The following is a 24,613-nucleotide window of genomic DNA, read 5'->3' as shown; positions in this document are numbered from 1 at the left end:
CAATTACTTGTATTTTGTTTTTGCTTTTAGCTGTCAAATTTCAGATATTCTTCTCCGAATGAAAAAGGGCGACAGAAAATGCAAACACTCTCACGTTTTCACTCACTCACTAGCAAAATATAAAATTTTGACAATCAAACGCTACACAAAGCTGATTAAACAACACCACCTTATATAAATTCGCCTTGAACAAAAACTTAGATTGACTGACACTGACCCGGTATATGTAAAGAATTATCGCCTGTCATATTCCCAACGTGAAAAGATAACTCGCCAAGTCAATAAATGGATAGATAACGATTTAATTGAAGGAAGTTATTTTAATTATAAAAGTCCTTTAATTTTGGTTCCAAAAAAATCTACTAATGGTAAAAATCATATCATATGTGTGTTGATTTCCGCGCAGCCAACAAAAAACTTATTAAAGATAAATTCCCTCTCGCACGAGTTAACGATATTTTGGACAATCTTGGCAGAGCTAAATATTTTTCTACTTTAGATATTTTTTCAGAATTTCGCCAAATCCCCTTGCATGAAGATTCACATGATATAACTTCTTTTAGCACAGACTGTGGAGGATATTGATGGAAAGTGTTGCCATTCGGTTTAAGTATAGCACCCAACTCATTCTCACGGATGGTGAGTATAGATTTTTCTGGTGTTCCACCCAACGTAGTATTTTTATAAAATGGTGATATTTTTTAGGCTTTTCTGATCTAACGGTTGTGTAAATAAAAATACTTCATTAAGCTTTTTCCCGACATTTCGCTAAGATTTTTAGTATCTTCAGGGGATTTTTTCCTTTATTTACCTGCGCAGCAATATATATAAGACGTTAACAAAACAACAAAAAACAAATAAACGTATGAATACACAAAAAATAAATGGTTAAGTTTAACACAAAAGAGTTGTTAACTTACATTACATTTAAAATTAATCTTTGGAACGTAAAACTAAAAATCGTTACCAACGCTTGTGGTAGCTTTGTCTGAACTGAATATTACTAATATCTATAAACATAATAAATAAACTGCAGCGATGTCATCAGTATCCTCTTTCTTGTTCATTGCATTGTCCCTTTTCTGCATTATTCTTAAGCTTTCTAATGTGAATCTTGTTTTTGCTCTTTTCTCTGTATCAATTATTCTAGCGTTCGCCAAATCAGCTGGTGTTCATATGCTGCGCTAGTGCTGTGCTGTTTCTTTGTTTTATGTCTGCTTCGAGCTCGATAGGGCGAGTACCCAGGGATCGCTTGGTTGTTCCGATGTACACTTTGTCGCAATTGTAGGCTTCTTTGCCATTGCACTTAATTTCATAAACCACATTGTTTTGTTGTTTGATTTCTATGGGGGTTTGTGTTTTTGTAAATATTGTGGATAAGTGCAATTGGATTTGTATGTTAGCATTATGTTTTGTTGTTTGGCAATGTGTTGACTTAAGTTCTCGGACAACTGCGGAATTTAAGTAACGCTGAAATATCGCTTTGTAGTGTTTGTTGTTACTTTACTGGATGTTCTATTTTTGCGGCCGTTTATTTCTGTAATTTTTTGTTTTACTAAGTCGCGTGTTAATTTTTCTGGGTAGCTATTACTTTTTAGGATCTTCTTGAATTTTTCTATTTTTATGTCGTGTAATTTCCTGTCACACAATGTAAGTACTTTGTGTATTAAATGTTTAGCCGTATTGATTTTGTATTTTTTAGGTTGTGATGATAAGAAATTTATCAAACGACCCGAAGATGCCGGTTTTGAGTACCAGTCTAGTGTGAGATTATTTCTTTCCTGTGGATACGAACGTCAAAAAGAGGACGCTGGCTTTATGTTCCATTTCCATGGTGAATTCTAGTTTGTGGTGGTATTTGTTGAGGGTTTTTAATATTATATTCACGTCTTTGCGGTTAACTATTGCAAAATATCGTCTACATATTTTGTTATAAATTTAATACCGATTTTTAACTGTTTTAGCTCCAAAATGGTATTGTGAAGTAAATCGTCCGTGACAATATCAGCAATAGTGGGAGAAAGCGGGTTGCCCATTGACATTCCAAAGGTTTGGGAGTAGAATTTATTGTTACACACGAAGTAATTCTTGTCTTTGAGACAAAGGTCTAGAATATTTTGGAACTTGTTCTTAGGAATCATTGTCATATTTTCTATTTTTTCCCATTTTTTCATAATTTTTCTTGAGACTACGACTGTTGGTATATTTGTAAACAGAGAGACGACATCAAACGAAACAAGTACATTAGAGTGGTTCAAACACTCTTTTTGGAAATACATAAACGCTACATCAGAATATTGTTATTTGTGATAAAAAAAGAGACACGTATTTTTTTATTTTGAAAAAAAAAAAGTTTTCTTAGAGGTCACGCTAATCGGTTTTTTATAAAAACGCTGATGTTCTCATTTTTTTTTATTTTCTTGGCATATTAAAATGCAGCTAAAAATTAGTTTTTTACATATAATTACTCTGGTATTATTGGGGAACATTCCCTTAACTACATACCTGTCTTGGGCAGTTAGAAATCTGACATCAGATTCATAACAGCAACCCCAGAAACCCACTGGAAACGTGTTTTAACCCTTGACAATGTTTAAAACGTTCAGTATCAACGTTTTAATTTCAATACTTTTTTTAATTTGATCGCTATATTGGATCCGCCATTTTTAATTTAAAAAAAATTTACTTCAGATTCGTAATCGGCGACCAGAAAAACTCTCGAGTGCCGGGTTTCGCACAAATCCAATAATTTTTTTTTTTTTTAATTTTGAATTTAGAAAAACTGACTTTAGATCCCTAATTAGCAACCCCAGAAACCCCCTGGCAACAAGTTCCAACCCATGACAATCCGTCAATCGTTCAGTATCAACGTTTTAATTTTACCAGTTTCTTTGCGACAGCATATTTTCGGGCACTAGGCCCATTCTAACTGCCCTAGACAGGTATGTAATTAAGGGAATGTTCGCCAATAATACCAGAGTAATTATATGTAAAAAACAAATTTTTAGCTGCATTTTAACATGTCAAGAAATTAAAAAAATTGAGAACATCAGCGTTTATATAAAAAACCGACCAGCGCATAGTGCTGTATGAGCGGGCAAAAATCAAAAAAATTGTTGTCACGTATGTCAACGTGTTTGGTATCGTTGGAAAGGAAATTTATCCTAGATTAAGGATCTGGACTTAGTTTAAACCTCTTAAAGTTGTGGGTTTTTAAAAATTTTTCCTTTATGAAAATGCCTTTAGCTGGAGTCTTAAAAAAAAAATTGCTAAAAATACAATTTATCATACTTTGTCTTAAGACACAATTTTTCTAATTAGAAAATCTGTAAGGAAACCACTCTATAGAGCTTTTTAAAAAATATTGAGTTTCCTGGCTGGAATGGCCTATTTGCTACACCCTAAAATTTGTTGCAGAAAATTTAAAAAATTCCTAAGTTTACAAAGGGATAAAAAAAAATATGTAAAAGTATGTTTTTTTTATTCTTTTATTTGAAATAAGGGGCATTTTTCTTTGAAATAAAAAAAAAAGTCTGCAGACTCATTGCGCTTTTAGAAGAAAATCGTTTTTTTTAAGGTTATAAAATAAACTTTTGCAAAAAAAAAATTTCACTGATTACAGTTACCACAGTATTTTCCATTACTTAAATGCCAAAACATTCTTTAAAAATAGTAAAGTTTATTACTGTAGACACACGCGGTAGTATTCTGTGCTGTGTAGTGAAGCGTAAAATACTGAAAAAACTAATATTAATATGAATTCAATTATAAAAAACTCAATTTTAGCTGATATCTGGATTTCTACTCGTCCATCAGATAGAGTGTCTGCATTATCTGCATTTTTTGAAGACAAATTAATACACGCTAAATGCGACAAAGCATTTTTGAATCAAAAAACAAGTAAGAGCAGCGCTGTCTTCGGCTATGCCGAAGGCTTCATACCTTTCATGAACATCTGCAAATTTTACTTTGACAGATTACTGCTTTTGAATACATCTGCATACATCGATAGAGGAGTTACATACTTATATAAAAAATCGCATCTAAACAATCAGAGGTATGGAAGATATACTTTATATGGCACCAATCTAAGTGATTTTCACTGCTATGTGATCGGTATGTAAACCGGTAACACAATTTATTGGGTTTAGTTTCCTACATAAAGGAGATATATCGCAAAAACTGGTATCTGAACAATCAGTGCTATAGGAGATAAAGCTTATACAGCATAGATTTTGACGATTTTCTCAGTAGACTTTGTATTATTATTTATAAAATATCTTACGAAATTTATCGGTTTTAGCTGTTCAAATAAAGGAGTTTTACCGTAAAATCCCATATCTGAACAATCAGATGTATGGAAGATATATGTTGTAGTCATCCGATCCTTGTTATATTCACTGTAAGTATTCTGTAAATAATGAGTGAAAGTGGTGCGAAATTTCATGTTCCTAGCTGCATAAATGGAGGAGTTATGATAAAAGACCTCATATCTGAACAATCAGTTGTATGGGGTCTGCAGGTTATAGTGACCCGATCTTTGTTATTTTCACTGTAAGTCTTCTGTTGATAATGAGTGAAAACAGCGCGAAATTTCATGGTCCTAGCTACATAAATGGATGAATTATAACGAAAAATCTCATATCTGAACAATCAGTTGTATGGGAGCTATAGGTTATAGTTACCCGATCTTTTTAATTTTCACTGTAAGTTTTTTGTTGATAATTATTGAAAACAGTGCGGAATTTCATGTTCCTAGCGATATAAATGGAGGAGTTATAACGAAAAATTTTATATCTGAACAATCAGTTGTATGGGGGCTATAGGTTATAGTGACCCGATCTTTGTAATTTTCACTGTAAGAGTGGTGATAATGGGTGCTAGTACTGCAAAATTTCATGTTCGTAGCTGCATAAATGGAGAAGTTATAACGAAAAATCTCATATCTGAACAATCAGTTGTATGGGAGCTATATGTTATAGTGGTCCGATTCTTCCGGTTCCGACAAATGATTAATACATTATAAAAATACACCCACATACCAAATTTGATACGGATATCTCGAAAACTGAGAGACTAGATTGCATACAAACAGACAGACAGACGGACAGACGGACAGACGGACATGGTTAAATCAACTCAGCTCGACGTTCTGATCATATAAGTATACATTTTAATGGGTCTATCTCTTTTTGTTCTGGTACTTACAAACATCGGGCCAAAGTTATAATACCATTTCATGCTCATGAAAGGTATAATAAAACTTTTTAATAGTGAGATGAAAAATAAGTGGAATTATAGTGGCCGCAAAAGAAGCGCTTTTGAAAAAACATATTCTAAATGGCTAAATTGGACATTCCTTTCCCTTCCGGATTCCAATGGAAATAAGGATAAATGTGCTGAACGGGGAAGACGTTCTAAAGAAGAATTTTGCGAAGCTTCACGGAGAACAAAAAATCGAAGGGTAGAGCATTTGTTGAAAAACTATTCCATCGAAGAGCTCGAGTATGCTCTGAAAAAAGTGAAAAAAGCAAGCAAAGTTGAATGTTCTGAAAGTAGTACCGAAGGTTTGCCCATATCTGATTCACTCGCACTATACATAGATCTGAACTTATCAGATCGTAAATATAATAGTTTACGTGCAAAAATAAACCGGTTGCATAAAGATTGTATACCGAGCTTAAACGCATTGCAAACAAAAAAACAAACTTTGCTGCCAACGATTAAATCGACTGAATATTCAGCCGAAGTTGATCTGAAATCATTATTGCTGAAAACAACGCAAAGTATTTTAGAACTAAGCCCAGATAATGGTGACATAACCAAAGCTTCTTTGGTTTGTAAGTGGGGCATGGATGGAAGTTCGGGGCATAGCCGCTATAAGCAAAATTTTGGTGACGACAAATTAACGGATGAGTTTATGTTCATCATTGCGCTAGTCCCTCTGAGGTAACAAAAAATTATCTAATATGTCTTCCAAAAACATTCAATAGCCTTTAAAAATAAATTCGAGTTTAGATCAGTAAATGGCATTTTAATTTACATTGACAACTTTTTACAGTATTATTTTGCAAAAGGCTGGTCTGAATTAATTAATTTACTCGATTACCTATTTTGCGATATGACGGTCTTATATCTTTTCGACAAGCCATATAAGTTATTAAAAAATAAATATTTTTTCCAGGTTAATTGATTTGTCATCCAACAATAAACGGCGTTAGATAAAACAAATAATTTTTGATTCAGTATTTTGCAACAACTCTTGTTCGTGCGAAGTAACTAATAAAAAGGAAAACAAAATTATATTTGTCATTTGAGTATTTAATGTCGTCTTGAATGAATCAAATTTTTTAAGCGTGTGACATCCACACCAAAAGATATAATCAATTTAAAAAAACATTTTGTAGTCAAAAAGGACCAAAATGAAAGTAGCTGCCATTCCTAGAGGGTTTGCGTAAGAGAGATATAGGGAATCTTATTTGCCATGAATTAAGCCATAGAATGAAGCCTTGAAGTCTTTAATATTATTAGGAAAACGCCCTGTATAAATAATAAAATAACTACTCAGTATTGGAACTACTTCTGAATAATTTTGCAGTTTTAATCTCAGTTTCCATGAAAAATGTAAGAGCTAGGTAAAAAAAAAATTGATTTTTGAATTTTCATTATGAAGATTTGTTTAGTTTTCTCTGTTTTCTGTTTTATGGTTTGGGATGTGCTATTTATTGTTGTGTTTTTAACTGAGTTTGTCAAATGTTTGGGGGTCAGCTCATATTTCTTACACTCTAAGAAAAATTTTAATTGCTCGATCTGCAATTTCTCTGTCAGGCAAAGGAAATTTAGGAAGGCTTTAGCTTGAAAAAAATTTTTAGGAGGGTTGCCACCTATTTGAAAAGTCTAATTTAATTAACTTCTATACAAATTATATCAAATATTAAAATACGGGTGTCAAACGAAAGAGTGTTCAGTTAGATGAATTTTTAAGAGATGAATATCAATTGAAAGGGCTTTATTTCCGACCTTTATTTAGGAGGGTTGCCACATGTTTTAAAAATCATATTCAACTTAATTCATCAGTTAATTTAAATATGTATCACAATGTTAGACGAAAAGATTTAAGAAGATTTTAGTTTGATAAAAGGATTTTCAGCTGTTTGAATAGTGCAATTTAGTAAACTATACGCAAATTGTATAAAATATTAAAATATAATCGTCAATCGAATGAGATTTATGAAAGCTTTAGTTTAAAACATCGTTTATTGGGCTTGCCACCTTTTCGAAAAGTCATACCGATCTAACTAAGTATAATAAGATCTGCTCCATTTGGAATTTGGCAGCACTATACATAGCATAACTTTGTTATCGACTACTGGATCAGCCGTTTATTTAGTGTGCTGATTTTGCTATCGTTGTTATACCCGAGCGCACTTGTGCACAAGGGTATTATAACTTTGTTCACATAACGGTTGTTTGTAACAGGCAAAACGAATCGAGATAGATATAGACAAATGTATACATAAATGATCAGAATGAAAAGAGAAATCGATTAAGCGGTGACTGTCTGTCCGTCCGTCCGTCTGTCCGTCTGTGCACACGATAACTCGGGTAAAAATTGAGATATCTTAACGAAACTTGGTACATGGACTTCTTTTGGGCATAGGACGGATGGTATTGAAAATGGGCGAAATCGGACAATAACCACGCCTACCTCCCATATAACGGTAATTTTCAGAAATACGAAAAGTGCGATATTTTAGTAACTACTAAAGATAATTCACTCAAAATTGATATTTACAATGAGTTTTAGACGAAAAATAAGAATATTAAAAAATTTTGGCAAATGGGCGTAGCCACGCCTACTTATGGTTACATGTGTATATCTTGGTAACCGCTGCACCAAGTTCTTCCAAACTTGGCACAGTTGTTGGTCCTGCTACAGCATACCAAATGGCCGAAAATTTTTAAAATCGGACCATAACCACGCCCACATCCCATATAACGGTAATTTAGAAAAATATGAAATCCTCGATAAATCAGTAAATATTAAAGCTAATTTATTCAAAATTGATGGTTGCAACAGTTTTTTACCAAGAAATACGCTTATGATACAATTTTGGAAAATGGGCGTGGCGCCGCCCACTTACGATCACATATATGTATCTCGCTAACCGTTCTAGCAATTTGAACCAAACTCGGTACGGTTATTGTGCTTGCCACATAAAAGCAAAGCGTTGAAAATTATTAAAATCGGACTAAAATAACGACCGCTTTTCATATAACGGTATATTTCAGAAATGCTTGAAACTGCAATATTTCGAAATTTAAGGACGCTAATTTACTTAAAATAAATACACCCCGGCTTATCGTGTAGCGGTAGCTTTCGGAAAGGTGGAAAACATATATTTAATAATTGCGCCGGGTATTTAATGTTCGGCTCCGCCCGAACTTAGACTTTCTTACTTGTTTTTTTATTACAGTTAATTTTCATATGCGAACTTTAAAAATAAGTGATGTGGAGAGCAAAGAACTTCAGCAAAGAAAATTGATTTTGGACTAATTCATGCAAAAACCACACATCTCGCAATGTCGGTAGATGTTGAAATTGTTGGTATCCCGACAATAACAAACGACAATATCGACGATTGCCTTGACAAAATATTTGTGAACGCATTAGGAGTGTCCGTCTCAGCTGAGCAGATAGAGAAGCGCTACATAAAATCACTCAAGCGAAGCAACTCATTCTCTTCATCGCTGAATATTCTGTGTGTACGTTTCTCTTCGCGCGAAATAAAACAAAACGTTATGCGAACAAAATTGAAGGCCAAGAAAAAACTAACAACGGAGCTCTTTTCAGGCGCAAGTAGTAAACAAAACATTTATATTAACGAGAGCTTAACTCAATATAACAGAGCCTTGTATGCTACTGCAAAAAAATTTAAAAAAGAATTATGTTAAAAAAGGCTGATAATGGTGTTGTTGTTGTTGTGAGATCTTTTGAAGATGTGTCTGGTATTCCAGACTAATTCATTTATATAAACGCAATTTTATGAACATGTTCTGTAATGATCTCAACAGCAGTAAACCTTCCATTAACAGCCCCATTAACAGTTTCAATCTGCTACTTCCTCCCAAAATTTATTTTTACGCAGTGCATCAGAATATTCGTAGTCTGCGGCAAAACTTTGACTCTTTACTTTGTAATATAGAAATATTCCGGTTCCTCCGGATCTCATATTCGTGTCGGAAATTTAGATTTACTCTTATGAGACGCAATTTTATACATTACCAAACTACACTTTTTTTGCGAATAGTAATGATGCTTATTCTGCAGGTGGAGTAGGAGTTTTTGTGCGTAACATATTTGATTACGAGATATTTAGGTATAATTTGTTGAGTGCGGATGTGTTAAAAGTTTTACTAAAAATTAATAACAAGGAAATAAGTCTAATCTGTGTCTACAGACGTCACTCAGAATCTGGTCAGTTCTTTTTTGAGGAATTCTCAAGCTTTTTATACAATGAGAAAGCAAGTAATGCGGTTATTTTAGGTGGCTTAAATTTGGATATTTTACAATCGAACGCAGTGTTGGAAAATTACCTGACTCTGATGGCCAGTCATGGGTTTGCTTCATACCTAGATGAGCCAACAAGGAATTCTTCTGACACTTGCCTGGATCATGTTTTTTGCCGATTAAGTGGTATCTATTCTTGTACCAGCTTAAATCTGGATCTTCAAATCACTGATCACACTATGACTGGCACTAAACTTGAAAATTTCTGTTACGTCAAGAAGATCGAGAAAAATAAATCTCAAATAACAAAAATAAACTATGCTTTGTTAACCCTTTCGGTACATCTTTTTAGATTCGGGCTTTAAAAATCCAATTTTTTTATTAAATGATCCTTAATACATTATATAATAACATTCAATTTAATTTTTTTTCAAAATGCGATTCTAAAGTGTTTTTTGGAATGATGCCATATGGCATTATTTGTACTAACTGGTGTCAAAAATATGCAAAGGTTTTTTAATATGGTATTTTATTTTATTCAAATCAAATTAAATAACACCACAAAAATTTACCAGTTGCAATTTCCCAGTACGAATATATCGTTATTTTCTGGTACGGATTTCAGCTCCTTCAAATATTATTGATGCCATATGGCATCATACACATTTAAAAATATACCACGCATTTATTAGCACTTTTTTAAATTAAATTACAAGTTCTAGCAATATTTGGCACTATTTTGGAGACTATAGCATATTTATTTGTTTTTAATTTATTGGGTTATTTGGTAAAATATAGTATTTTAATGTAGACCTTTCTAAGCAGAAGAAAATCGATATTTTAGTAAAGTTTTGAAATTGAAATTTTTCATCTACTAAGGACAAAAATAACAATACCATATTAAAATATAGTTTATAAAACTTCCCATTACAGCGTTGCATATAAAAATATAATTTCAGATAAGCTCAATTAAATCTGTGAGTATTCAAAAAAGCATGTCGCCATATGGCATCAAAATAGCGAAAGGGTTAAATGAAAAGCTACTTTTTGAGGATTGGGAAAAAGTTCACTCTGAGAAAGGTATTTCAAAAGCATACTTCCTATTCATTTATACACTGCACTCTCACATACGATCTGCTAGCTACACCTTTGTCCCGCGCAAATTTAAAAATAAACTCAAACCGTGGATTAGTTCTGACCTCATTAAAAAAATCAAACTGAAAAACAAATTAGGAAGTAGGTGCCACAAGCACCCATCTAACCAGAAACTCCGTTCTCGTTATAAGAACCTTTGCAAAAAATTAAATAAAGATATCCAGTCCCAGAGAGATTCTTATTTTTCCAATAAGTTTCAAGAATCTCGAGGCAATTCGAAGAAGGAATGGGATATCATTAACAGTATTGTTAACAAGAACTGTAAAACTGACAATCAGACAATATCATTGAACGACTGTGGTAATATCATATCCAATCCTTCTGCTGTTGCTGGTGTATTCAATGATTTTTTTGTATCAGTCGGGCAATGCAAATTTTCACCGTGTAAGTGTGTCATGTCGGATAACAATATATTTAATTCTAAAAACAGATTTTTATTTGAACCTTTCTCAGGCTCGGAGATATTGTCTATAATAAAAAACCTCAACAACTCTAGTTCTTGTGGGCAGGATGGTGTTTCGAACCAACTGCTTAAAAACGTTGCTCTTAACTTGTTAGACATTCTGAAACATTTATTCAGAATTTCCCAGGAAATTCTCAGGAATTTTCCCAGATAATTTGAAATGTGCAACTATTATTCCTTTATTTAAAAAGGGTAATAAGAAAGATAAAAATAACTATAGGCCAATTTCATTACTACCATCGATATCGAAAGTTTTTGAGAAGGCACTCAAAAGCAGGATTTTATTATTTCTTGATAGTAAGAATTTCTTTAGCTCAAGGCAGTTCGGGTTTAGGACTAACCGTTCAACCGTGGATGCCCTCCTAGATTTTTGCTCATTTATTTATCAGGGATTGGACAATAAAAAGAGTTGTGCTGGTCTTTTCGTTGATATTACGAAAGCATTTGACACGGTGGATCATGCCATTTTACTGAATAAATTATATTCGGTCGGCTTTCGTGGATTTATATATAAGTGGTTTGAATCTTATTTAACCGGAAGAGTACAAAGGGTTAAAGTTCACGACAATTTCAGCAATTATAATACAATAAAAATCGGAGTTCCACAAGGTTCTGTGCTAGGTCCGATCCTGTTCCTGGTCTATATAAACTCAATTTTTGATCTGCCTTTCATAGGAAAAGTCACTGCATTTGCTGATGATCTTGCACTTGCATATAGTTCAACAAATTCATTTGAACTGGTAGCTAGTCTAAATCATGATGTTTATCTTCTGAGAGCTTGGTTTGCTAAACACAAGCTCGTTGTTAGCAGTAAAACCAAATTAATTTATTTTAGTCTGAATGCGAGGAAATCACCAGATGTGAAAATTACCTTTCATTCTTCGGACTGCGATCAACTACATAGGCATTTGTGCCCTGAGGTAAAATCTGGTACTTTCAATTCCCTTGCGTCCTGCAGTAACAATTGTTTTGTAATTGAGATAGTTGATGACTTCCAATATCTCGGTGTATCCATTGACCAAAACTTGAAATGGTGTAACCACATATCCCGTTTAAAACAATATCTTCAATCCGCATTACGTTGCTTTTATCATCTCAGAAAATATTGCTCTAATAATACTCTGAAAACAGTTTACTATGCGTTATTCAATTCTAAATTATCATATGGTATCAGCTGTTGGGGAGGCGCCCCCTTAAACAAAATTCAAGCTCTACTGACCTTGCAGAAATGTGTTGTTAGGAAATTATGTAACGCGAATCGTCTGCATCCCTCCAGAGAACTCTTTAAAAATCTGAAAATTCTTCCAGTGAGAGACCTGTATTATTTCAAAGTTTTAAAAATTTTTTACATTAGATGCGGGTACCTACATAGTGTCAAATCGGACAACTATTATCTGAGGAAAAACTCATTCCCCCTTGTTGCTGTCCCGTCTTCGCGAACTACTCATTCCTGCAGATTCTATACAATAGTATCTCGTAAATTATTTAATGCGCTACCTGCTAGTATACGCGCCATAAGAATTCTTCAAAATTTTCTGAAAAATGTGAAATCCTTCCTTCTGAACCTTTCATACAATGAGGTCGAAGTTTTTCTACGGACCATTACCTAAATTTTGTTGCTTTTAAACTTCCGTTTGATGTTCATCTTTCGGCTCGTACTTGTGAATGTCAATAATTTTCGATTTTATTGAAGGCTATTCGCAGTTTATAAATATTTTTTTTTTTTTTATTCTTCTGCTTTATATTGTAATTCTTACCATTTTATTTTATTTTTCTTAACGCCACCCCGCTGTATTTATAACTTTACTAGAGATGGCATTTAATACTATGTTAATTTTAATATACAAAATGCCTTATGTTTAAGCCGCCGCTTAAACTTAATTCAGCGGCCGTGCGCGCATCCTGTGGCCGCAGCGGTGTGAACTCCGAAAGATGATTAACGAGCGTGCACGGCCGCTTCCCATCGTCGTGCCAAATGAGCGACAAGTTAGTTCAGCAACTACCAGCGATAAACGCGCACGCGCCCCGGGGATTAGTAATTTGCGAAGTTGAAATCCTTTTTGACCAAGTGAACGCTTATATATATATATATCTTGAACGCTTTTATATAGCTCATGAATAAACGGAGTTGAATCTTATAACTTTTTAAAAAACGAAAACAAGTGTTTACTTTAAGCGGAAAGCCAGTGGGCATACAAAAAAAACGGTGAGTGCGAAAGGCGACCATTGGAATTATTCATGGTCCTTCGCAGCCAACCCTGGCCTAGCTCATAAAAAAAAATAAAACATTTTAATAAAAACTCGAGAAAACCGTATTCGTACGTCCGCAAAAACTAATACATAAAAAAAAAACTGCAAAAAAATTGGAAAAAGTTATAAACAAGAGTGGTTAAAGTGCACGTCTACAAAAACAAAACAAAAATTATAAAACTTTTAAATAAACATATGTGTTCAAAAAAAAAGTGCACGCCTACATACAGTGCTACATACATATATGCAAGCGAAATACACATGTACTTGCATATCGCTAACTCAGAGTGAAAACTAAAAATTAAAAAAAAAAAAACCAAAGTGTTGAAAAAGTGCACATAAGTATGTACATAAAAAAAAAAACATAAACATATCTATATGTACATACATTAAAAAAAATAAAAATTTAAATAAAAATCATCATAAAAACAGCAAAACCAAGGCGAGCTTTCAGCCAAGCAGCCAGAATAAGGAGCCATCAACAACATCAGCAGCCATCAACAGCATCTGCAACTTCATCAGCATCAGCGGCAACAGTAACACCAGGCGCAAAAACATAAAGAAGCTCACTTACATACATTCATCGCTACATAAACAAAGGAAAGTAGTAAGTAGGCAAATTTTTAATTTAAAAAAAAAATTTTAAAATTTAAATAATATAACTTTCATATTCTTAAAAGTTATATTATTTCTAATAAACTGCCAACGGGCATACATACATATATATATGTATATAATTAAATAAAAGGCGTATTTTTTCTCGCCAAAAACGGTTCTATTAAAATTGCGGATATTTTCCTGCCGCACAAAATTCCACAACGGCAATTTGCCGCTATTAAAATTTTGGTAGAAAAATTCCGTTTTCCGGAAAGCGGTATACCTCCACTTACCGCCAATCTTATATATATATAGGTATATGTATATATATGCAAAATTTATTATATACCCCAAAATAAATTTCGTTGCAGTTTATATGCCTACTGTGTCCCACTGTGCAAGAATAAAATATTAGCACATTAAAATCACATACTTTCCTCTGCTTACCAATTTTTGCCGTTGGTCGCATAGTTCGTTGAACTTGGCTAAACAAAGTGCCGAAAACATAAGTGCATTTTTTTTCCACATAAACCATATGTACATACGGTAGCACATATAAGCATTTTTTTTGCCAGTTGCATTTTCTGCAACTATTCGCATAATAGCTAATAGAGTCGCTATTGTTCATCGGACAATACAGTCCACATATACCAAACGCACTGGAGCTTATTTCATTTATTTCCACCTCGCTTTTCTCTGCTGCACTCACCAAGCTAAGAGAACGTAAGTCAAAGCCCGCTCTCCGACTTGAATACGTTCGGTACCAAGAACTCAGCTCAGCGGTGAGCGGCTCTTTACGTACTATCATATCCACTTGTGCATTCCCGCACACATACATATGTACATACGCACTGTAATCAAAACAAACTTTCTGATTTTTCGTGCTTCTTAACTCACCACTGCTGTGACAAAGCATAGCTTAGCCATATACTCGGCTTCATACGTAAATATTTGTACATACATAGTACGTACGTACATTTTTACATTCTACATATTCTGCACATTTGTACATACGTGCTAGCAAAAAATATAATCCAACGCATATTATAACGCGATAAGAAGTGAGTTCAAGATATTTAGATAAATGCAACTCAGTAGGGAAAACTTCCAAATTGCATTTGTTTAGATAAATAACCAATACTTTTTCAGTATTTACATAATTATTTATATCACATTAAATATTTATACATTCGTATATTTCACCACGTATATAAAAGTGAAAAGTGTTTGTGATTTTCTTTCTCGTACTGAAATTTTTCAAATCCATATTCCGCGGATTTAATTGGGACGCTCCGTTTTCCACGTAATAAAAAGTGCTGAACCGAAAATTAAAGCAAATATAATTTCACATAATTTGCAAGAAATAAAAACACAAACACCGCCACAAAATCTTAAAATTTTTTTCCTGATTTTCTGTGGCACAAAGTGCAATTTTTACTCGTTTGACATATATTTTTCTAATTTTTTGCGAACGTTATCTGGGTGGTACTCAGCAAAATTTGATCAATTCTTATCTCAATTTTTATACGTTTGACCATCCACGAGAGTTAAAATGCCTCTTGGAACAGTCCACCAAAAATGTCTGAAATCGAGACAAGGTCAAAAAATGCTTCGCAAGAAGCCACCGGTGGTAAGAGGGAACCCTCACCGCGCCGGAAATCCAAAACTTTTCACCCATCCGCTCAAAAGTTTATAGCGGAGAGTGACAGTATCATGAGATATTGTGCAAAATTCAGTGATGCACCAATCCAAGACCACACTGAATCATATCTTATTATAAAAGACAAATCACTAGATGATTGTTGGGCACGGCTTCAGTCCGCCTATGATTTGGTTTTTTCAAAGCCAGATGACAGCCTACCCGAAAACTTTAAGAATTCGGTAGAAGGCAAGTACTTCACTTGCCTTGAATTATATGAGGTGACCAAAGCTAAAATTGCCGATCAACTGTCGTTGATTAGAGCAATCGCCGCACCGAGTCCACCACCTCGCGTGGAACACACCTCGGCAGAGGCAAACGTTTTCCTCCAAGTCCCACCTTGTGACACGAAGACATTTTACGGCGGTTACGAAGAATGGCCCGATTTTCGTGACATGTTCACAGCGGTGTACATCAACCACCCGAAGCTCTCCCGTGCTCAAAAATTGTATCACCTCCGATACAAAACCCAAGGTAAAGCTGGCACCATCGTCAAGCAATATCCGCTCAGCGACGATAACTTCGAGCTGGCCTGGGAAGCTTTACGGTCACGATACGAAAACAAACGTATCCTGGTTGACAACCAAATTAAAATTTTGATGACTTTGCCGACTATTCAATCCGAGAATAGCGAGCAACTTCAAAGGCTGCAAACATCAATTAACAACTGTCTGTCAGTTCTTAATTCCCAAGACGTCCAGACAGACAGTTGGGATCCCATATTGGTGTACATATGCTCATCCAAATTGCCCGAAACCACACTGTCACTTTGGGAACAATCTCTCTCTTCTCGAAGAGATTTACCCTCATGGTCACAAATAGACGATTTTCTTACTTCAAGATACGAAGTAGTCGAAAGACTTAACCGGCTTCATCCAAGCCAAAATAAACAAAAACCAGTCGCTCATCAAAATGCTGCGCAAAACAGCATTGTGGCAGAACCTAAGAGGGAACCAACTTGCTCTTACTGCAAGCCCCCTCATCCCATTAGAGTCTGCCCACAATTTAAGCGAATTTCGGTACCAAACCGAGTTCAATTCGCAAACCAAACCAAGCTGTGCAAAAACTGGTTTGGTAATACCCATAGCACTAATGAGTGTCCGAGCAAGTGGTCATGTACACATTGCCAACAACGGCATCACTCCCTGCTGCACATGAATCCCAAACCACAATCTCGACACTCCAGTGCGCGAGCGAATGAAACCGCCGCACAACACACTACTGCCCAGTCGACACCTCCCGCTCGACAAGCGCAGTCAAGCTCTGATTCCAGCGAGCAACCGTGCTGTTCCAAACAAGCACAAATACAATCATTGCATACCGACAATGATAGCAAAATTCTCCTTCCAACTGCCATGGTCGCAGTTGAACACGAGGGGGAATTGTTTCAACTTAGAGCCTTGATTGATCAAGGCTCACAAAGAACTTTCATTTCCTCGAAAGTTCAAAAACGATTGAAACTACCATTCGAACATTCCAAGTTCGAAATTTCCGGCATGGGTGGACATGTAGTACAAAGCTCCTCAAAGCTTTGTCCACTCACATTGGTTGCACCCAAAACCATGCAACGGATAAACACACAGGCTATCGTGTTACCTCAGCTCACGAGGCACATGCCTACGTTCACCATAAGCCGTGAAAACTGGCAGCGATTCAAGATCCTTGAACTTGCTGACCCAAGCTGTCACTTACCAGCTCAAACTGATATGGTACTCGGCAGCGATATACTTCCACAAATCCTGCTGGAAGGTATAAAAAAGATTTGCGACACTATACTTGCGCAAAAAACAATATTTGGCTGGATTCTCAGTGGTCCAATAACCGAAAATGTGGTGTGATTCTCGACACAAGTAGAAGAGTGCTCGAATACAACTCTGAGCTCTCAGCTTAGAAAGTTTTGGGAAGAGGAGGAGATTCCACAACCTCCACAAATTTCCCGTGAAGATCAGGCATGTGAAAATATGTATGCAACAACAACGACTCGTGCCCCAAACGGTCTATACATTGTGCGACTTCCATTCAAGGAAGAATTTCCAAAAAAGCTGTCTCTGGGCCACTCTCGGTCTGCTGCACTTCAGCAGTTTTTTTAGCATGGAGCGATCGCTACAGAAAAAAGGAGACTTAGGCACAATGTACAACAATGTGTTGCAAGAATATCTCGACCTCGGGCATATGGAGCACACGAAGCCATGCGAGATAATAACGAATTGCAAATACTTCTCGTTCTACTTGCCACATCATGCGGTCGTCAAACCAGATAAGGTAACCACCAAAATTCGCGTGGTATTCAATGCCTCAAAAACATCTGGTTCAGGAAATTCCCTGAATGACGTGTTGCACACTGGTCCCACACTCCAGCCAGATCTCATGCTGCTCATTCTGCAGTGGCGAATGCACAGATTCGTGTTCAATGGCCACATTGAAAAAATGTATCGTCAAATACTCATCCATGAGGACGATAAACATTTTCAGCGAATCTTATTTCGCACATCGGCTGACTCTTCTGTCACCGATTATAATCTTAAAACCGTAACGTTCGGGGTTAATTGTGCACCATACCTCGCTATCCGTACCCTGCATCAATTAGCAGATGATACGATAGCGACATTTCCCTTGGCTGCCACAATACTTAAAACCGAAACGTATGTGGATGACATCCTATCCGGAAGTCATGATATTGACAACGCCACTGAATCACTTTTTCAAGTGATCAAAGCGCTTAAGTCAGCTGGTTTCATACTCAAGAAACTAACGGCCAATCATCCGGCCATTTTAGAAAAATTTCCAAAGGAGGATCTTCTCGACTTCAACTTTTTGAAATTTCAGAGCGCTTTCACAACCAAAACTCTTGGTATACAATGGAACGCACTCACAGATAAATTTTCATACACCATTCTGCCTGCATCGACATCGAATGCCGTCACGAAGCGACAAATTTTATCTTCTGTCGCAAAACTTTTTGACCCGGCAGGATGGCTATCGCCAGTGATGATTCAAGCAAAGATTCTTCTTCAAGAACTTTGGCTAGATGGCGTTGATTGGGACGAATGTGCCAAACCTATATCCTTGGCAAAATGGCAACAGTTCGCAGAAAATCTACCAGCCATCTTCCACATCGAAATCCCTCGATGGGTTAATTTCACTCCCGGGCAAGATACCCAAATCCACGGGTTTTGTGATGCCTCGGAAAAAGCATATTGCGCTGCGATTTACATCCGCGCAGATGCTAGCAACCAAAGATATTCCACTCTCTTGGTTGCTAAAAGCAAAGTCGCACCATTGAAGACGGTAAGCTTGCCACGCCTGGAGCTGTGTGGTGCAGTCTTACTCGCAAAACTGGTCGCAACTGTTCGAAAACAGCTCAAATTGGAATCGTGCAACACATTCTTATGGTCAGATTCAGAGATTGTGCTAGCTTGGCATGAAAAGCCACCATGTACATGGAAGACGTATATATCCAATCGGACCTCCCAAATCCGGGAATATCTTCCAACCGGTACATGGCGCCATGTTGCCAGCCAAGACAATCCAGCCGACCTCGGCACCCGTGGTTGCAAACCGCAGGACTAGGCAAATTCCCCACTCTGGTGGCACGGACCAAAATGGCTCTCTTGCCACATGGATGCATGGCCAAGGTCAAAGGCATGCAGTGCATCTCCACCAGAAAAGCGCAAGGTGGAGGTATATCACGCGCTCGAAGAAGAGGTCGATTTTCTTGATCGCTTTTCTTCTTTCTCTCGAGCACTCCGCGTGACTGCGTACATGTTCCGTTTCGTGAGCAATGCCCGCAACAAATCAAAGGGGTTAGCTACAATCACCTATCCACATCTGACACATAACGAATTTCAATATGCAAAAATTCATCTTATCAACGCAGCGCAATCACGCCATTTTCCGAGCGAAAAAAGCGCTTTGCAAGATAAAAAGCCACTTAACAAAAAAAGTCCTCTTATTGTTCTCAATCCTTCGTTGGACAAAGACGGACTTCTACGGGTTAATGGCCGATTAGCAAATTCCACATTAAGCTATAATGAAAGGCACCCAATAATTCTTCCTACCGAATCGAGGTTCTGCCAGCTATATTTGGAGTTTTTACACTCGCTGCTTCTTCACGCAGAAACACGGTTAATGCTCCAAATGGTAAGGCAATAGTACTACGTACCAAAGCTAAAACCTCTAATTAAAAAATGCATTTTTCAATGCAAAGTGTGCACGCTTTACAAGCAACAAACACGCACCCAAATAATGGCCGCTCTACCCCCTGAGCGCTGCAGTTTCTCACTCTCATTTTCCACAACGGGAGTAGATTTTGCTGGGCCATTCCAAATTAAAGCATCGGTGCTTAGGTCTACAACCCTTATCAAGGGATACGTTGCAGTTTTTGTCTGTTTTTCCACAAAGGCAGTGCATCTCGAGCTATGCTCGGATCTTACAACCGAGGCTTTTCGAGCAGCATTCGCCCGCTTCGTTGGCAGACGAGGCTTCCCCTCAAAAATGATGAGCGACAATGGAAAAACGTTCATTGGCGCCCAGCGCGCAACAGAACGCGACTTCGTTAAATTCCTTAACGAATGTTCCGCAGACATTGTCAAAAAATATGCCCCTCAAGGCATCAACTGGCAACATATACCACCCAGCGCCCCCCACATGGGCGGCTTGTGGGAATCTGCTGTGAAAAGCTTTAAAATCCGTTTAAAGAAAACCGCTGCAGCCCACAAGTTCACTTTCGAAGAATTCACGACGCTTCTGGTGCGAATTGAAGCAGTCGTCAACTCGAGGCCTCTATCCGCACTTTCTCAAGACCCAGCTGATATGACAGCACTTACTCCGGGTCACTTCCTTCGAGGTGCACCGCTATTGGCCATTCCCGAACCTAATGCGGAAGACCTCTCTCTACTAAACCGGTGGCAGAAAGTCAAAGCACTTCACCACCAATTTAGTCGCCGCTGGAAAGAAGATTACCTCAAAGATCTTTAGAAGAGATACAAGTGGAAAACCCCACAACGCGATCCTCAGCCAGGCGACCTCGTCGTGATCAAAGAAGATTCGCTCCCCCCCACCGAGTGGCGATTGGGACGAATCGAAAACGTTCGCAACGGCCCTGATAACCACATACGTGTCGTAGAAATCCGTACGCAAAATGGAGTTACCACGCGGCCACTTGTCAAACTGTGCTTCCTTCCAAAAGCACAATAAATAATTCTATACATCTTTTCCTTTTGTATATTAAGGGTCTTAACCTCCTGTTTAAACATTGTACCCAAGTACTTCTCGTTTCTCTGCCTTTGCTTCTACTTCCAGATCGAAGACATCATGGCAGCACGGAAGGCATGCCCCCTGGCTCCCACGGCAGATACAGACAACTGCCTACAATGCCGGCTCTGCCACCGGTACCACGCATTGCGGACGTGCCCGGCCTTCAAGGCGATGAAGCCGCCGCAACGGTTGGGAGTAGCCCGCGCGCAGGGCTACTGCGTCAACTGCCTTGCGCTCACCCACACTACCGGGGAATGCGACTCGCCGGGTAGTTGCAAGACCTGCGGGCTAGCGCACCATGTAGCAGCCAACACCCATCGCGCACGGGGCCAAGGGAACAGGGTCCAAGAAGAGGAAACCGGCCACAAAGGCCCCAAGGAGCGTCAAGCGGCGCGCACCGCCGAAGAAAAAGGCGCTGAAGAAGGCGCAGAAGAACCCGCGCAACCATGCGCCGCAACCGCCGCGCAAGAAGACCGCCCAACGGACGATCGCGCGCACTCCCCAAGGCCTACAAACGGCCAATTTCCAGGGCCGCACCACCCACCGCGTCCTTGGCAACACGATCCGCGCCCTGAAAGAGCTGCAGGAGACGCTCAGCAACGCATTCCTGCAGGGCCGCCGCTTAAACTTAATACATGGTAAGCCGGGGTGTATCAATTTTGAGTAAATTAGCGTTCTTTAATTTCGAAATATTGAAGTTTCAAGCATTTCTGAAATTTACCGTTATATGAAAAGCGGCCGTAATTTTAGTCCGATTTCAATAATTTTCAACGTTTTGCTTTTACGTGGCAAGCACAATAAACATACCAAGTTTGGTACAAATTGGTATAACGGTTACCGAGATACATATATGTAATCATTTTCCAAAATTTTATTATAAACGTATTTCCTGGTAAAGAATTGTTGCAACCATCAATTTTGAATAAATTAGCTTTAATATTTACTGGTTTATCGAAGATTTTGTATTTCTCTAAATTACCGTTATATGGGATGTGGGCGTGGTGTTTGTCCGATTTAAAAAAATTTCGGCCATTTGGTACACTGTACCAAGGCCAATAACTGTGCCAAGTTTGGAAGAAATTGGTGCAACGGTTACTCAGATACACACATGTAACCATAAGTGGGCGTGGCTACGCCCATTTTCCAAAAGTTTATAATATTCTTGTTTTTCGTCTTAAAATTATTGTAAATATCAATTTTGAGTCAATTATCATCAGTAGTTACTAAAATAACACAGTTTTCTTATTTCTGGAAATTACCGTTATATGGGAAGTGGGCGTGGTTGCAGTCCTATTTCGCCCATTTTCAATACCAACCTACCTTGGATAAATGGAAACCTACATACCAAATTTCGTTGAGATATCTTAATTTTTGCTCGAGTTATCGTGTACACGGACGGACAGACAGACGGACAGACGGACGGACAGACAGACATGGCTTACAGTAGCTACACACGACGAGCATATCCGCGCACATGTGCGCCAACATGCTGGCTGTTGTTTGCTACAGACGGCGAGCGGCTCATAAGCGATCTTGTACTCAAAGCGTAAACATGGAAAGGAAAGACGCGGATGATGCAATTGAAATACTTATGACTTCGGGTTTTTTATGTATGTGTTACTTAAATTTATTTATATTTTACTTATATGTATGTACATAAATATACATATAGTAATTTAGCCTCATTTATCAAAAATTCAATTAACGCACATGGCTTGGATGCATTTATCCGCGATGTGCACACTGCAAGCATCAACATAAAGTGAGGTTGTTGTTTTTGTTTCCAATGCGATGCTCGCAAACCACGCTACAAACGACGAGCATGACCCGCAAGCCGCGCATGTGCGCAGATATGCTCGTCGTGTGTAGCTACTGTTAAGCATGGCTGAGCATTTATGTATACATTTGTCTATATCTATCTCGATTCGTTTTGGCTGTTACAAACAACCGTTATGTGAACAAAATTAATATACCCTTGTGCACAAGTGCGCTCGGGTATAAAAATAAACAAAATGCACACCTTCAAGAATAACGCAGTTCGGCAGAATGTGGCGAAAACAGGCTCAATCGATCAACGAAAGGGATGTCCAAGTATTAATGACGGGTGTCATCTCTAAAGTACGGGTATTTTGGCGTGGAAATTAATTCTAATAATATTTGTAAGTCTTTCATCTAAATAGAAATAAAAGAAGGTTCTAAAAAAGTTTCGACTGAATTATTCATATTATATTAGTTTTTTGGTTCCTTAAAACCTGCCAGATTTCAACTGAAGCAGATATTATGTATGTATATTAAACGAGAAGAAATTTTTGGTGAAGGTGATTGGATTTGCATCGTTCTTTCGAATTTCAAATAAGAGAGGACGAAGTAAAGACTTTGCCTGTAGATATGCGATAAGATTTATTGAAGTTTTTTTTTAACGGTACAGGGTGATTTGAAATTTAATGATATTAAAAACCGACACTATTCAACTAGGATCGCGTATAGTTCTAACTAAATTTGGAATAGTTTCTAGGTATTTGAATTAAAATTTTGGGCGTTTTAACGCCCTGTGGGTTTACTAGTCTATATATATAATACGCGAAAGGATTTTTTGTCCAGGTCAAGATTGCACCGTTCGTCCGATTTACAAAAGTGAGGTGCCAAATTAAAGGGCGTGGGCTGTAGATGTGCAGTAAGGTTTTACTTTTTGGAAAGGAGTTGCCACCTGTTAAACAATTAAACTCAAATTATTTAAAAACAATTGCCACCAGATCCGCACCGTTCGTTCGATTTTCAAAAATGAGATGTCAAATTAAAGGGCTTGGGCTGAAGACATGTACTAAGGCGTTACTTTTTCGAATAGAGTTGCCACCTGTTAAACAATTACACTCAAATTATTTAATTACCAGTGCGATCAGAACCTCACCTTTCGCTCAATTTTCAAACGTGAGGTGTTAAATTAAAGAGCTCGGGCTGTAAATGTGCAATAAGGTTTTACTTTTTGGAGAGGAGTTGCCACCTTTTAAAAAATTAAGTTCAAAATATTTAAAAAGTTAAAACAATTATTACAAATAAATATATATTGATATATATCAATCGAAATGGTTTTAAAAAGTTTGGTTTCTTAACTTCACTGTAAGAGGGGTGTCACCTGTTTAAAAAATTAAATTAAATTTCAATTAAGGGAATTTTTCTTCTTCCTTATTGGCGCTGTAACCGCCTAACCGATTTTGGCTGAGTCCAAAACAGCACGCCAGTCATTTCTCTTCTGTGCTAACTGACGCCAATTGGAAATGCCAAGTGAAGGCAAGTTCTTCTCTACCTGGTCTTTCCAAAGCAGAGGAGGCCTTCCTCTTCCTCTGTTACCAGCATCGCGGCCGGGTTGAATATTTTCAGAGCAGGAGCGTTTCTGTCCATTCGAACGATATGGCCAAGCCAGCGGAGCCGCTGAATTTTAATTCGCTGCACTATGTCTATATCGTTATAAAGCTCATACAGCTCATCGTTAAATCGTCTGCGGTATTCGCCATCACCAATGTGTAAAGGTGAATTAGGTAATAGAAATAAATATACACATATGGGCGCCAGATGAACAGCCTCTAAGAAGGTAATAGTTTATAAATATTTTGAGGAGGGTTGCCACCTGTTTGAAAAGGCGATTTCAGTTAACTTCTACACAATGAAATATTAAAATATCTCA

General features: G+C 37.3%; 1 protein-coding gene across 1 annotated transcript in view; it reads left to right on the top strand.

The window, feature by feature from the left end:
• LOC118735053 overlaps positions 1–21,630 on the top strand; it is a 95,686-nt gene extending 74,056 nt beyond the window's left edge. The window contains exon 2 of the mRNA XM_036464649.1: positions 20,977–21,630. Coding sequence (XP_036320542.1) covers positions 20,977–21,573 — 597 coding nt within the window. The 3' untranslated portion in view covers positions 21,574–21,630. The remainder of the gene's footprint in view (positions 1–20,976) is intronic.
• Positions 21,631–24,613: the final 2,983 nt, after the last annotated feature.

This window comes from Rhagoletis pomonella, unplaced genomic scaffold (assembly GCF_013731165.1).
Source record: "Rhagoletis pomonella isolate Grant_MI unplaced genomic scaffold, Rhpom_1.0 Rhpom_scaffold_00003, whole genome shotgun sequence".
NCBI classification, from domain to species: domain Eukaryota; kingdom Metazoa; phylum Arthropoda; class Insecta; order Diptera; family Tephritidae; genus Rhagoletis; species Rhagoletis pomonella.
The sequence above is the reverse complement of the archived record's forward strand: the minus strand, read 5'-3'. Positions and strand labels throughout refer to the sequence as shown.